This window comes from Quercus lobata, chromosome 6, assembly GCF_001633185.2.
Source record: "Quercus lobata isolate SW786 chromosome 6, ValleyOak3.0 Primary Assembly, whole genome shotgun sequence".
Taxonomy (NCBI): Eukaryota; Viridiplantae; Streptophyta; class Magnoliopsida; order Fagales; family Fagaceae; genus Quercus; species Quercus lobata.
In genome coordinates this window covers 301,482-316,324 of record NC_044909.1, presented here as the reverse complement: position 1 = coordinate 316,324, position 14,843 = coordinate 301,482, and the positions used below count along the sequence as shown (strand labels likewise).

At 37.7% G+C, this 14,843-nt stretch overlaps 3 protein-coding genes across 3 annotated transcripts; all 3 read left to right on the top strand.

Moving 5' to 3' along the window:
* Positions 1-1,143: 1,143 nt before the first annotated feature.
* Positions 1,144-3,443, top strand: LOC115994558. The gene is made up of 3 exons (XM_031118764.1): positions 1,144-2,249; positions 2,367-2,512; positions 2,857-3,443. The coding sequence occupies exons 1-3, from the start codon at positions 1,144-1,146 to the stop codon at positions 3,441-3,443; spliced, it is 1,839 nt and encodes a 612-aa protein (XP_030974624.1).
* Positions 3,444-4,049: 606 nt separating this feature from the next.
* LOC115994557 lies at positions 4,050-5,255 on the top strand. Its single transcript, XM_031118763.1, has one exon. The coding sequence runs from the start codon at positions 4,050-4,052 to the stop codon at positions 5,253-5,255; it is 1,206 nt and encodes a 401-aa protein (XP_030974623.1).
* Positions 5,256-9,679: 4,424 nt separating this feature from the next.
* LOC115994556 (NAC domain containing protein 50-like) lies at positions 9,680-14,643 on the top strand. Its single transcript, XM_031118762.1, has 4 exons — positions 9,680-9,876; positions 10,113-10,212; positions 10,573-10,890; positions 13,366-14,643. Exons 1-4 carry the CDS (start codon positions 9,680-9,682, stop codon positions 13,930-13,932), a joined length of 1,182 nt encoding a protein of 393 aa, XP_030974622.1. The 3' UTR covers positions 13,933-14,643.
* Positions 14,644-14,843: the final 200 nt, after the last annotated feature.

Sequence of the window (14,843 nt, the reverse complement as noted above, 5' to 3'; positions counted from 1 at the left end):
CACACCCACTTTTGTGTTTTGCAATGGGCCCAAATCCTCCAAACTCAAATCCTCTAAGCCCAAATTTGAACTATCCTGTAGCCTAAGAATGAGTCTCTAACATCAGATCTTCCAAGGTAAAAAAAAGAAAGAAAGAATTGTACCATATCTATATGTTTAAGGGAAGAAAGAGAGGCGGGGGGAAAATACATAAGTTTGCAAAATTGAACATTGACCCCAATCCAAAATTATAATTTGATTGCACAATTTTACTGAAATAACATTTTCAACCCCAAAATTAAAGGATTTCATAGTTTTAGTTTAAATTTAATAATGTGATTAAATTAATTTTGATGTTAATTTTTTTTTTTTTTTTGGAGGATGAATTTTGATGTTAAATTTGAAACTATGAAATTCTGTGTAATTTAATTTTCTATGTAACATACAACTTTAAAAATTAGAGACATATAATTATCCAAGCCCAGCTTTAAGCTTAGTCTAACCCATTTTAGAACCCTAGCCCACTCTCTTAAATCAACCCAGTACCTTGAGGCCCATCAACTACTTAGATCTCCATTTTAGCTAGCCTACCAACAAGGATTCAGGCCAATCCAAAATTATCCACCAGCCCACCTTTTACAAACTGCATTTTTGACCCCTTTAAATTAAATTTTTTGACCCTAAAACTCTTCAAAATTATATTTTTGACCCCTAAAAATTCAAAAAATACCACAAAGGCCCTCTACGCCACAAAAAATACCACAAAAATGCATTTTCAATATAAAATACTTTCCTTGAAAATAAAAAATTTGTAAAATGCCTTTGTTTTCACACTTGATTGGAATTTAACATTTTCTTGTTAGGCTATGCTATTTATCTTTTAACCATGTATTTTGATTTTTGATTTTTTTTCTTTTTCTAAAAGAAATTGTTCAATCTACATCTGAGTGTTCTGTTTTTTTTCACTGCTTCAGTGATGGAGGATGGGTGCGGTAGTACTGATGGGCCCGGGAAAAATGAAGAGAATAAACGTGCAGGAAAGCTTATATTTGAAGACGAGGAGGATGATTACAGAACAAAGAAAAGATGCACCCAATCAGGTATTTCCCAACCAATTCTTGATGAGATATCGGCGGTGGCTGCTGTGTAGCACCGCCGGGAGCAATGAATCCCCTTAGTTGGAACTGCCGGGGGCTTGGGAACCCCCGGTCAGTTAGAGCGCTGCATGACATTGTGCATCGTTGGAAGCCCAAAATCGTCTTCCTCATGGAGACTAAATCGAAAGTTAAGCGTATGGAGAGAATAAAAAATAGAGTCGGTTTCGCTAATGGTTTTATTGTTCCCAGTCAAGGCAGAAGTGGGGGTGTTGCTTTATTTTGGACTCGTGACATTAATCTTGAAATTAAGAGCTTCTCTGGGAACCACATTGATGCCGTTGTTAGGGAAGCAGATAGCAATTTCTTGTGGAGGATCACTGGCTTTTACGGCCATCCGGAAACTCATCGAAGGTATGACTCTTGGCGCCTTCTCGCTTTTTTACATAGTCAGTTCCAACTCCCATGGCTATGCCTGGGAGATTTTAATGAGATATTGTCAATGGATGAAAAAGCAGGAGGTTCTATTCGTTCACAGCAGCAAATGGATGGTTTTAGAAATGTTGTGGATTTTTGTGGATTCTCTGATTTAGGCTACTGTGGAACTGATTTCACCTGGAGCAATATGCAAGAAGGTGAACACAATATTCAACTGAGGCTGGACAGAGCTTTAGCTACCCCTGAATGGGTTGAGAATTTTGAAGGAATGAGAGTCTATCATCTTGTAGACTCCACCTCGGATCACTGTGCTTTGTTTCTCACTGATTCTCCGCCTCGACGTTCTTCCTATGTCAAACGTTTCCATTTTGAGGCACTGTGGACAAAAAACGAGGCATGCAGAGAAGTTATTGAATCTTTTTGGGGGATGGGTATTGACTTGAGCACGCCTGTAGGCATTATGGAGAACTTGAAGCACTGTGCCTTCGAATTATCAATCTGGAGCTCATCTGTGTATGGCAATATTCCTAAGAAAATTCAATCTAAGCGAAACGCCTTGAGCAATCTCACGCAGCAAGACAAAAATGGGGAGCTAAGTTCTAATATTAGATTTCTTCGGAGAGAGCTAAATGAACTTCTGGATGATGAGGAACTGTACTGGGGCCAAAGAGCTAAAGCACACTGGCTTAAAGAGGGTAACAGGAACACCAAATTTTTCCATGCTTATGCTTCGGAAAGGTGAAAACAAAACACAATTTTGGGGATTTGGGATGAACACGGTAGATGGTGTGAGGAAAAGGAAAGTATTGCTCAAGCTGCTGTTGTTTATTTTGAAAACATTTATTCCACTGCTAGTCCCACATGGGTTGAAGAGGTTGCAGCGGCTATTCCCACCAGGGTGTCTGATGATATGAATGAAAGCTTAACTCAAGTCTTCACCAGAGAGGAGGTAGCCACTGCCCTCAAACAAATTCATGCAACCAAAGCACCCGGACCCGATGGTATGTCTGCTATTTTTTATCATAAATACTGGAATATTGTGGGAAATAGTGTAACTAATATGGTCTTAAATGTTCTCAATAACAACCTGTCAATAGCTGAAATTAACAAAACAACATTTCCCTAATCCCAAAAAAGAACAACCCCACAAAAATGACGGAATTCCGGCCCATAAGCTTATGCAAGGTAATCTATAAACTCATTTCCAAAATACTTGCTAATAGGCTCAAACCCGTCCTCCCACACATCATCTCAGAAAACCAAAGTGCATTCACCTCGGATCGCCTCATAACAGACAATGTGTTGGTGGCTTTCGAGCTTATGCACTTTTTAAATCATAAAACAGCTGGGAGAGAGGGTTGTATGGCAGTCAAGCTCGATATGAGCAAGGCTTTCGATAGGGTTGAATGGGGTTTTATTAAGCGGGTCATGGAAAAATTTGGTTTTTGCTCTAGATGGGTGAATCTCATAATGCAATGTATCACATCAGTCTCTTATTCAGTCATTATAAATGGGGCTGCCTTCGGAAACATCACTCCATCTAGAGGACTTCGACAGGGAGATCCCCTCTCTCCCAGTCTCTTCCTCCTTTGTGCTGAGTGTCTCTCAGCTATTATTCATGAGGCTGTCAGAAATCATCTCCTCACAGGCATTTCCATTTGTAGAAGCAGCCCTAGTGTCACCTACCTTTTGTTTGCTGATGACAGCATCCTCTTTTGTAAGGCAAATCCAAACGAATGCCAGGAGCTCAAGCAAATCCTTCAAAAATACGAGGATGCTTCGGGCCAGAAGATAAACACTGATAAATCCTCTATATTCTTCAGCCCAAACACCTTCCAAAATACAAAGGAAGCAATCTTCTCCATTTTGGGGCCGATGATTGACTCAAGACACACCAAGTATCTTGGTCTTCCATCCCTCATTGGGAGATAAAAAAAATAGGTGTTTTCTTCTCTTAAGGAGCGGGTGGGGCAAAAGTTAGCCGGTTGGAAGGGCAAGCTTCTTTCTATGGGGGGTAAGGAAATTCTTATCAAGGCGGTTGCCCAAGCAATCCCCACCTACACCATGAGCTATTTTCAGCTCCCTCAAGGTCTATGTGAGGATCTTGAGAGTATGACAAGGAGTTTCTGGTAGGGCCAAAAACACCATGAAGCAAAGATGGCTTGGGTTGGTTGGAAACAAATGTGCTTTCCGAAGTCAAGAGGGGGTTTAGGCTTCCGGAATTTGCAAGCCTTCAACCTCACCATGTTGGCGAAGCAAGCTTGGAGAATTCTTACCAATCCAAGTTCCCTTCTCGCCCGTGTCCTCAAGGCAAGATATTTTCCCATCGGTGACATCCTTTGTGCAACACTTGGTTCCTCACCATCCTACTCTTGGAGGAGCATTTTCAGTAGCCTTAGGGTTATTAGAAAAGGTACTCGGTGGCGGGTGGGCAATGGGAAGCAAATCCACATATGGGATGACAAATGGCTACCTACCCCTTCCACACACAAAGTCATCTCTCCCCCCCCCCCCCCCGTTAGCCTCCCAACCTATCCGATGGTGTCCTCTCTCATTGATCCGGCCACAAAATGGTGGAGAGCTGATTTGATTAGAGCTTCCTACCTCCCCTTTGAAGCTGATGCTATTCTAAAAATACCCATCAGCCACTCTCTACCTGATGACAAACTGATCTGGATGGGGAACAACTGGGGTGAATTTTTTGTAAAAAGTGCGTACCATGTTGCCCATGGCTTGATTGAAGCAAAGGATGATGTGGAATGCTCCATGGGGGACCCACTCAAGCCTCTTTGGAAGAACCTTCGGCGCCTCAATCTTCCTGCAAAGGTTAAAATCTTTGCGTGGAGGGCCTGTGTCAACGAGCTGCCAACAAAGGAAAAGATTTGCACTCGAGGCATCACTACTAGCAATGAATGTCCAATATGTGGTAAGGAACTTGAAACCGTCCATCATGCTCTGCTCTATTGTGATTTTGTTAATCTGGTTTGGAATTTCTGGTCTGAGTTTCCGCAGATGATCCATAGGAACAAATGGACTTTCCATGATTCGGCCTTATACATTTTAGCCCACAAACCTCCCACTGATTTGGAGATGTTCCTCACTGCTGCTTGGGCAATTTGGTTCAACAGAAACAAAGTTACACATGATGATAAATGCTCTTCTCCCTCTCAGACTTGGCAGATGGCCAAAAACTTAGTTGAGGAGCTCAATGACGCGGTAAATATTGACTTATTCATGCCTAGACCCTCTCACCAAGCTGGCTGGTCTCCTCCTCCACCCAGTGTCTTTAAAGTCAATGTTGAGGGGTCTTCATTCAATCTTGAAGAGTCATCCAGCGTTGGAGTCATCATCAGGGACTGCAAAGGCCAAACCGTTGCTGCCTTCTGTAAGCCTCTTCAGTCCCATTACACGACTGATCTGGTGGAGGTGTTTGCAATGGAGCAAGGTATCTTGCTTGCTCAAGAGTTACAACTCTCCAAGGTTATGTTTGAATGTGATGCTCTCTCAGTGATCAATGCCATCAATGAATCTGCCTTTGGAACCCCTCACGGACATATTATTCAGGACATTTCTCATGCTCATCAATCCTTTGTTTTCTGCTCCTTCAGGCACCTCAATCGAGCTTTTAATGGTGTTGCCCATGCGCTGGCCCGGTTTGCCCGTTGTAATAGGACTGTCCACTTGTGGAAAGGGGTTACCCCTTCTTTTCTAGATCCTATTGTACAAGCTGATATGCAGCATTAACCTGCTTGGCAGATTCTATTTGTATCCTCCTTTTTTTTTTGCAATGCAATATTATTTTCTCTTCAAAAAAAAAAAAACAATATAACTTTTTAGCACCACCAATACTAGGGCTCTTACAGATCCATATCATTAGTCATTTGTGGGTTTTCTTAAATGTAACCTAATAAATTTCATAAAACAAGCGGTACCTAATTTGTTGGAAGGGACAATGAAGATTGTTTCGAGTGAAATTGCAATTTAAGAACCTCTAGTGAATGACTCTGCTTCTAGCTATTTTCTTTACCCACTAGCTCTTTTTTCTTTTTTCTTTTTTTATCTAATAAGCTAGTGACTACACAATTAGGCTACTTCTATAAATTTCCAAAGTTTGGACAATTTCAAGTAAAAGAGATTTAACCCCTTAAAGTACTTTCCTATCCCTGCAAAAGCAAAATGAGACAGGCCCTGGTTCTATCCAAATAAGGTGAAAATCAATATTCCTATCTTATGTGATAAATTATATACTTTTCTTTTTTGGACATTTAAATTGTTGTCCTTATGGTCAGGAGACTTTTACTAAAAATGTCTGGTTTTTTCTGCAAGAACTTGTTCCTTTGTTGTATAACTTTAAAATGGCTTTGGAACTTGGAAGAGTAGGTGAGCAGAATCATTTGGAACTTGCTTTCATGAATAGAGGAATTTAAATGTGAATGGACTAACAGACAGTTATATGGTTGGGATTCATAAATAACAAGTGCGATGGTATTACGCCTACCACCATTCTAGCCTTCATAATTAGGTAATGTTCACATACAAAGGAAAAAGACTGCCTTGAATTTCAGGTTTGTAAGGTTTCAACTTCCAAGATTTGATAGCAATGTGAATCATTCAAAGTCTATTACTCTTAAGACTAAAAAATCAGAAATAGTTGTTCAAATTTTTTTTTTTTTTTTTTTTCCCTCCTAAGCTTGCATTCTAAGCTTACACATGAAATCAATTTAAAGCTATAATATGGATATTAGTTTTTGTTATAGTTGACTATATATTCTGATCCCTTAGATAGTGATTTCCATTTTCCAACCGTTGATATTGACATATTCTGGAACGAAATATACTTGTTCTTTAGCATTAAGCACAATAACTTGACCGAAAGTAGTAATAATTTTTTAGTTGGAAAAGCGTAATTTTTATTTTATTAAGTTGTGAAAGGTTGAGGATTCGAGTTATTTGCTCAATTAGCAAAATTTATTGTCGTCAAACAAGGTATTTGAAAAGTGCTAAAAATATTATAGATTTTACCATATAAGCATTTACAAATTGATGTATCGAAATGCATATGATTGATATATTTCAACAATCTAATAATTTTTTTTTTTTAAATTTTTTTGGTGATTGATGATACATTATTCATCTTTGTAAGCTTCACTTATAAAATTTGTAGGATCCCAAATATCATTTATTCAAATACTCGTTTATTATTTTTTTGAGATTCCACCAATTACATTCATTGTCACATTAGTTTATAAGTTTTTTTTATTTATTAAAATGATTATAACTTTGCATTTTCCCACCCAAAAAAAAAAAGTCTTTTAAAAGTAAGAGTATGGGATTTTTTTTTTTTAAATAAAAAATATAAAGTACTACTTAAAATAAGCAATGTGCAAATTTTTTTTTTTAATAAAGAAAACAATTAAATTTTTTGCCTTAGCCCTCAAAATGGAGGCATAAATATGGTATCTTTCTATATAATTATTCATATATATATATATATATAATATTATATAGTACTGAAAATGAAAAGTGTGGGGGTAGAGTTCGCCAGTAAACTGTGGGCCATGGTATCCGTACAAAGCCCAACCATAATAAAAAGTGAAAATACGGACAGAGGACCCCCAGCCCAATCATGTTGGGCCGGGCTTGTTTAGGGGCGTCCGAGGAGGAGTGCCTCCTCGGACGCACCAAATGGGAAATCCAATTCACACCCTTTACATTGAGAAAGGTCATTCAAAATCAAAGGAAAATGCAAGACGTTCAGGGGGCAACCACAACTGCCGTATTAAATGTAAGGAAGCTACTTTTCCAGCCGCATTAATGTGGAGAGGACAGGAGAATAGTATTATCTTGGCCAGTGCAACTCACAGAAAAGAAGGAGGATGTCCTATGAGACAGGCACTCAAGTAGAGGCCCAGATGATAAACAAGTGTAGGGTCATTATCGTTTGAAAGATGCTATATAAGAGAAGAAAATCCTCATGACCAAGGGGGGGAGAAAAAGGAGAAAGAGAGGAAATTCTGCAAACAAAGCAGAAGATATTGTCCCATGAACTGTAGTCCCAGGAAACTCAATAAAACATTCCCACGTTCAAATGGTTGCATGGCTTACTAACAGCTACATTCACTCTGTTTAGACCTAATTCTACGACCCACTCTCTACAAATTCATTGTTGAGGGTCTTTTGGGCCAGAATCGCTTGCGTGCTGGGCCTGGGCCCCAAAATCCGCCCCTACAATTAGCGCCGTCTGTGGGGAGAATTTGTGTCTCGACAAGTGAACCATAAGAAATGGAAGGATCAAGCCTGCGCCAAACCGGACGTGCAGATTCTCAACGGCAGGACAATTTTTTAAATGTCGAACGAGGGAACGACCCACATAACCAAAGAGAGGGAAGCGTGAACACCTCTCACACGAGTAAAAACTGTCCAAAGTTTGACCCAATTTTATATTGCGGATTCTGTAATAAGTATGCTATTTACCATGAGTATGTTTGTGATTCTCCACAAGGTCCTTTTGATTCTTTTGATGGTTATCCATCCGATGCTCCCTCTACTGATTGATAAGGTCACTACTGTTATAAGACTGATATTACTGTATTTGTTTGGCTTGCACAAAAGCCAAAATATTTCATTGTCCATGACAGATATGAAAATCTGGAACTGTTTCATGATACTCCGGATTTTGCGGAATATTTTGATTCCTGTATTTGTCTGGCCTGCACAATGGCCAATGCTTCAATATTTGCTACTGTTGGAAGCTTGTTTCCCACCAATATGATGCTTTCAAAGGTTCCCAAAGACTAGTGTTCACGTGAAGACATTTGGAAGGCATGCTAGTCCTTTTGTTTGGTTCCTTTCCTATTGGTTTCTTTTGTCACTAAAGGACACCAATAATGAGGACTTGTCCCTAAACTTACAAGTCTATTGCTGAGCTCTACGGTGGATTCATGCAATCTTGAAGATTCCCCACAATCCTAGGTCAAAAAAAGAAGAAAAATTCTATTTTACTATTCTGTCACTATTCACCTGTCACTATTCATCTGTCACTATTCACTGATACTGTTCATCCGTTACTGTTCATGACACTGTTTACTCCAAATTTTGCCTATTTAAGGGGGGTTGTCCCTTAGGTTTGTGAGGCTGGAAAAGTCAAGTTTGAGTTCTGATTTCTCTTCCCTTAGAACTAGCCTTCTTAAAGAGAGAACCTACCTTGCTTCTACTACTACTACTACCTTGTTCAGCTTTATTCACTATAAGCCTTGTAATCCCACAAACCTTGTAACTAAGACTAGTTCAAGTTTTGTAACTGTTAACCTGTAACTGTTGAGATCTTGTATTCACTACTACTGTAAGTGTTATTCTACTTTCAATAATAAGTATTTTCAGTTTTATATTCATTATTTTACTTGTTGCTACCGCCACCTTGGACGAATTACCGCCATACTGGACGGTTCTAAATTGCTTTCATTTATTTTGAACTATTGTTCTTATTTACTTTGAATTATTTTGATATATACTGCTTGGCTGGTTCTACCGCCTTATTATTGTTCCTACATTCAAGTTATTTACATTCAAACTATTTACTTTCAAGTTATTTACACTATTTTCATTACAATATTACTGTGCTTCCATCTCTTCATTTATAATATCAGGAAGACAACTAGTCCTGGAGCCGATAGACGAGTTGGATCTCCACAACTTATCCATACTAGAGCCACTCTTTTTCTGGCCGGTGGTAGTGTTTATGGCATAAACAGTGCAAGAGGTGCTGGGTTAGTAAAAAAAAAAAAAAAAGAAGGGCTGAAACGCAGACGCCAATCCAAACCAACCCTATTGGTTTTGGATATTGTTTATTTTGCTAAAAACTGAAAATAATAAATTTTTTTTTTTTTAATGTTTATTACTGTTCTAAATACACTTTTCAATGTCAATAAACAGTGCAAAACAGGCTGGTTAAAAAAAAAAAAAAAAAGCCGAAAACGTGAGATAGGTCCAGACAGAGATGCAAACATTCGAATCCAAACGGAGCTGATCCACAAAATTAATAAAACACACAACAGACAAAACTTAAAAAAAAAAAAAGTTTTTAAAAAGGCAACCCTCATCTTCTCTACCGATATTCCTCCTCCTTCCAAACAAACCCCAGTAACCCCAAGAAAGTATCTCAAAACACTATGCGCCGTGAAACGCCGTCGTTGCCAGCACCGCCACCCACGGTGTTGGCACTTGGGTTCAGGTTCCACCCCACGGACAAAGAGCTTGTCATATACTACCTTAAACACAAGGTTTGCGGCGAACCCTTTCGAAACAATGCTATTTCCGAGGTCGACATCTACAAGAGCGAGCCTTGGGACCTCGCAGGTTATATCCTGTACCTCTCTCTCTGTGTTGGGTCTTTGTTTTTGTTTCGTTTAAGGTTATGTCTTTATGTTTTTATAAAACTTCCGGATTTATTTTTAAAATAACATTAATTTTCAACCAATTTTGTTAGTTAGCACGTTTTGAAAATAGTTTCCTAAATAGTTTTGAAAACGTGCTAACTAACAAAATTGGATGAAAATTTCTGTTCATGTGTTTTATTAGTGTTTTTGTATTGGTTTTTCATAGTGGCCGAGCCCAGGGTGGATTGAGGACCAATTGGGTGATGCATGAGTACAGGCTTGTAGATGAAGAATTGGAGAAAGCTCGGGTTGGGGCTACTATGCAGGTGAGGGCTGTGGCAAGTTTATGGTTTTATGCAGTTTTGCATTTAGTTGCTGAGAAAGTTTATCAAATGAGTTGAAATGTGAACTTTGGAACTTATGGATTGTGCACTTCTGATTTGACTGAATGAAAGACTCACCACATTTAGGATATTTTAGTTGATGTTAGTGAGCTGGAGGAGTTAGTCAATTCGGGTCCCCCCAAGTGTGAATCTCAATTTAGAAGTTCAAGGTTGTTCATTTCCTACATTTTTCTCAGCAACTAAAAAGCATTTTTATTATGTTTTGCCGAAATGGAATTGTATGGTTACTATACTATTATTTTGTTAACCTTTATGTTTTGGGTTTTTGTTTGTGTGGAGAAGGATTCATATGTGCTGTGTCGGGTATTTCTTAAGAATAATATTGGACCACTGAATAGCCACCGATATGCTCCTTTTATTGAGAAGGAATGGGATGATAGTGCACCGGTTTTGCTTCTGGGGGAACAGGCTGGGAAGGAAGTGGTAGCCGTCCACAATCCATTTGATGTAGAGGCTGGCTATGATGCACATGCTGAAGAGGCTGGTCATGATGAATGTGATGAAGATGCTGGCAATGTTATATATGCTGAAGAGAATGGCCGTTACGAATATGTCGTGAATGGTTATGTTGAATGCGTTGAAGGGAATAATTTTGAGCGGGTTAGTTATTTTTCTAACTTTGATTCTTTTATTTTAATTTTTTGATAAGTAAAATTTTATTGAATTAAACAACTCATGTACTCAACTTAGGGAGCAGTGCAATCAATCTCTGAAATTACAATGCACAAAGCGTCTTTAGAAGCTTCTTTATATTCAATCTTTTAAATATTATTTCTTTATTCATTATTTATCACACGTATTCTCGTACCCCATCCCCACTCCTTTCTTTGCTAATTTTTTATTTAGTTTTATTCTTTTGCTAATGTACAGTAGCCCATTAGATATAATGAGTTACTATTCATGAGCAAAAAAAAAACATAATTTAGAGAATCCATTGAAAACCATTTTTTGAGTCTCGTTCTCTATTATAGAGATTATTTTGCTTTTACCTAAGCTATTGGAGATGCTCTCAAGCATATCTAAAAAAAAAAAACAAGGAACATATTGAAAAGTAGCACTCCAATCTAGCAAAGTATGAAAGAAAAAGGATTTAGGGTCCAAAAACACATAATGCAATGCAACACAACCCTCCAAAAAGCTATATTTTGACGTCTACGAAAAGAACCTTGCCATGTTGCTAACAAATCGAGAACCCTTTGTGGCATAACCCATTGAAGACCAAACAAACACCTTACCAATCTACAACAATAATACCTCTCTTCCATACAGTATCTGTAGACAAAATCTTCCCTAAGGCAGTAACATGCAACGATTGCTACCCTAGGAGGAACCTTCAAGCACCACACCAACTTCCAAGGAAACAACATGCCAAACCATGTGGTTTGTTGAAGAATCAGTTCCCATGTAAGAATATTTGGCATTTATCTAAAGAATTATATTCTTAGTTGGTATTATATGTGCAAGAAGGATGGTGAAACTGTGCATCACTTCATTTTTTATTTGCCTGTGAGTTATGGTTTCTGCCTTTTCACTCTTTGGAGTGCATCAGATTATGCTCAGATCAGTTCTTGATTTCTTGACGGTGTAGCATAAAGAGCTACTCCGTCATGCCTTATTTAGTATATTTGGATGGAAAGAAATAAGAGTGCTTTTGAAGAGAGAATTCCTTGGGGGTAATAAAGTTTATCTTTCTTAAAGTGTTGTTCAGCTGGGTGTTGGTCCATTCTTTGACCTCTTTCTTAGGTTTTCTATTGACCTTAACTTTAGGCATCGAGATTTTTTTCCCTCTTAATATATTTTTTGAATGATCTCATTTGCATACTACCCATATCATTGTTTATCCTCCCACCCTCCTGGGGGACAAAATACCTTGTAATGTATGGAGGAGTTGCAGTATAGTGAGAAATTGGACAGGCTAGGTCTATACCACTAGGTTTTTATATTTGATAGTCTGTTTTGACTCTTCCATTTGTGGTTATAGAGAGTTGGAATGCATTTTCTCCATATTAAATTGCGGTTATGCATGTTGTTGTCAAAAAGTGAATCTTATCTTGAATCGATATATAAGTTTTTGTGTCATGTGTTGTAAAATACACCTATAATATTATAAATATAAGATATACATCTATAAAAAGATACGAATTACAAGCTTGAGACATAATCAATATATGACCAATTATATCATCATTTATACAATAATATTTTAGAAATTCAACTAAAAAATTTAATTAAGATATATTTACAAAATCTTCAAAATAATCATATGTTCAAGTTACAATGCATCAAGTAGGTAATTCACACCATATTAAAATACATCACACCAATAGTTGTCTTTCTCATAATCTTGCCAAAACAGAATAGAGTTATAAATTGCCTTCAAACTAGTATATATAAGGGGGAAAGTCATCCAATTAAATTCTAACAATCACAAACTAAAAACAAATGGTCCAATCTAAAGTCTCCATCAAACCCCAAATATGAAGAAGAAAAAATGAATCATAATGAAAAACGAAACAAAAATTATTGTTCAATACGATATATGCCTGACTGGAATAGATTTGGAAAATCATACAATTTATGAGCATTTTTATACCCACAAACAATTTGAAATTCTTTACAAGTGATTTGATACATACTCTTTGGTATGATACACACCACCTCCATTTCTAACAATTACGGTCACACAGTGTTAGAGATCCAGGAGTGATGATTATAAAGTCAATACTTGATATGATCTTTGGTTAAATGAGTAAATAACTATGGTTGAAACGGCAGGATGTGTTTTGTCAACATGTGAAGTACTTGTGGGGTTCAAGAGATGCCCTTGTGGTTTTTGCCCCTCTTGTGATGCCGGGGCACTTGCGGTTTGAACCCCTCCTATACCTAATAAATAAAAAACATGTGAAGACTTAATTTGTTTATTCCACGATAGATATTGGTTATGCTCTTCCGATTTGTGGGTATGTTTATATCTATTATGCCGTTAGTTGTGTATTATGTAGCTCCTATACTTTGTATTTCCAGCCTCAATATATCCAAAAAGTATTTTTTACTTTCTAATGTTGGTTGTTTCAGGATACTCAGTCCATTAACGGGGCTCCTCTTAGTGCTAGTGAAGTACCAAGAGAGAATCAAAATGCTCTGGTCGTTTGCAAGAGTGAGAGAATGGATGATTATCCTTCGCCGTGCTTGGCTAATCCAAGACCCAGCCCACTATTAAGGTATAAAAAAAGGCGTAATAATGAATTGAACTCTAACCATTCAAATGGTTTAGAGACTTCAACTAGGACAAGTCAGGATCATTGCTCATCTACAACAACCACCACCACCGCACCTGCAACAAGAAGGAATTTCCTTTCTAAACTCGAGGAATGTTTTCTATTAGAATATATTGAACCCAAAGATAGTCTTTCGGTTTCTCCTCTGTTTGATATTGCTAATCTTGATTCGTCCGTGCCTCCTAGCTGCTTGAAATTCATACAAGATCTGCGAAATGAGATGCATAAAATTTCAGTAGAGAGGGAGACATTGAAGTCTGAACTGAGGAGTGCCCAAACCGTGTTTAACATTCTTCAATGTCGAATTGATCTTCTGAACAAGGAAAATGAGGACTTGAAGAGGAGTGCCCAAGATGTCAAGTGACTGGTAGGCGTATGTTATGTGAGTTTTGCAGCCCTTGGTGGGCTTTTCCCTCTCACATCAGTTGATCTGGGATCATGTATTCTAGGGTCAGGAACTTTTTACTGTTGTTTGAACATTTGTTTGTAAGAATGTCAAACTGTAATGTTGTATCGGCTATCGAAGCCTTTGTTCTGAAAAATAGGTAATGTATGAATTAGCTGAAACTTAAAGAGATGATACAACTGGACTAGAAGACATCATAACTTCTGAATCTTTGTTGATGGTGATGGGTTCATCTCCTACGAACTACATGTAGTGTGAAGATCATGTGATAAGCAAGTCTCAATCAAGCGAATTTGGTTGTGTACGTGTAAGCAATGCAACTCACGCAAGTCTTGGCAATGACAACTGCTGCGTGTTCTGAAATTTTGAGGTTCTTATCTTGCGTGCCTTCTTCATGTTACTCACTATCATCGGCTGCATCAACGCAGGTTAACACAAATTGTAATGAGAAATTACCCCATTTTCCTTGGATGGCTATAAGGGCGTCGGTAAAAGTTTCTTTATCTGATATTTATTAACCTTCGTGTTTACCGCACAGTTGTAGACTCTACTATGTACTATATGGCCCACACGCTCAATTTGTCCGATTCTCGAATCTCGGAATTGGTGCATATATATGATATTTGCAACTAAATTCAACGTTGAAAACAGTGAACAGGATATTTGATATTTCCTACAGTCCGCTGTTAGTAATATAGGATTTTACTAACGGATATCCTAAGGACACACACAATTGTATATCATTTTTTTTTAAAGTTTTATTGAGAATTGAAAAAGTTTTGAGAATTTTCTTAATTTTTGATAAAATTTTTTCAAAAACAGATTTGTTAATTAATATAAATTCAAAATTTTTAATAAATTTGTTTAGA

What these genes read in the sequence shown, in the direction of transcription:
- LOC115994558 (XM_031118764.1), top strand. Translation starts at nt 1,144, where the DNA reads ATGAATCCCCTTAGTTGGAACTGCCGGGGGCTTGGGAACCCCCGGTCA. An exon ending in CATGCTTATGCTTCGGAAAG is followed by an intron (nt 2,250 to 2,366) that starts GTGAAAACAAAA and finishes TTCCACTGCTAG; the next exon opens with TCCCACATGGGTTGAAGAGG. An exon ending in CAAAGCACCCGGACCCGATG is followed by an intron (nt 2,513 to 2,856) that starts GTATGTCTGCTA and finishes ATCATAAAACAG; the next exon opens with CTGGGAGAGAGGGTTGTATG.
- LOC115994557 (XM_031118763.1), top strand. Translation starts at nt 4,050, where the DNA reads ATGGTGTCCTCTCTCATTGATCCGGCCACAAAATGGTGGAGAGCTGAT.
- LOC115994556 (XM_031118762.1), top strand. Translation starts at nt 9,680, where the DNA reads ATGCGCCGTGAAACGCCGTCGTTGCCAGCACCGCCACCCACGGTGTTG. An exon ending in GGGTTGGGGCTACTATGCAG is followed by an intron (nt 10,213 to 10,572) that starts GTGAGGGCTGTG and finishes TGTGTGGAGAAG; the next exon opens with GATTCATATGTGCTGTGTCG. An exon ending in AAGGGAATAATTTTGAGCGG is followed by an intron (nt 10,891 to 13,365) that starts GTTAGTTATTTT and finishes TGGTTGTTTCAG; the next exon opens with GATACTCAGTCCATTAACGG.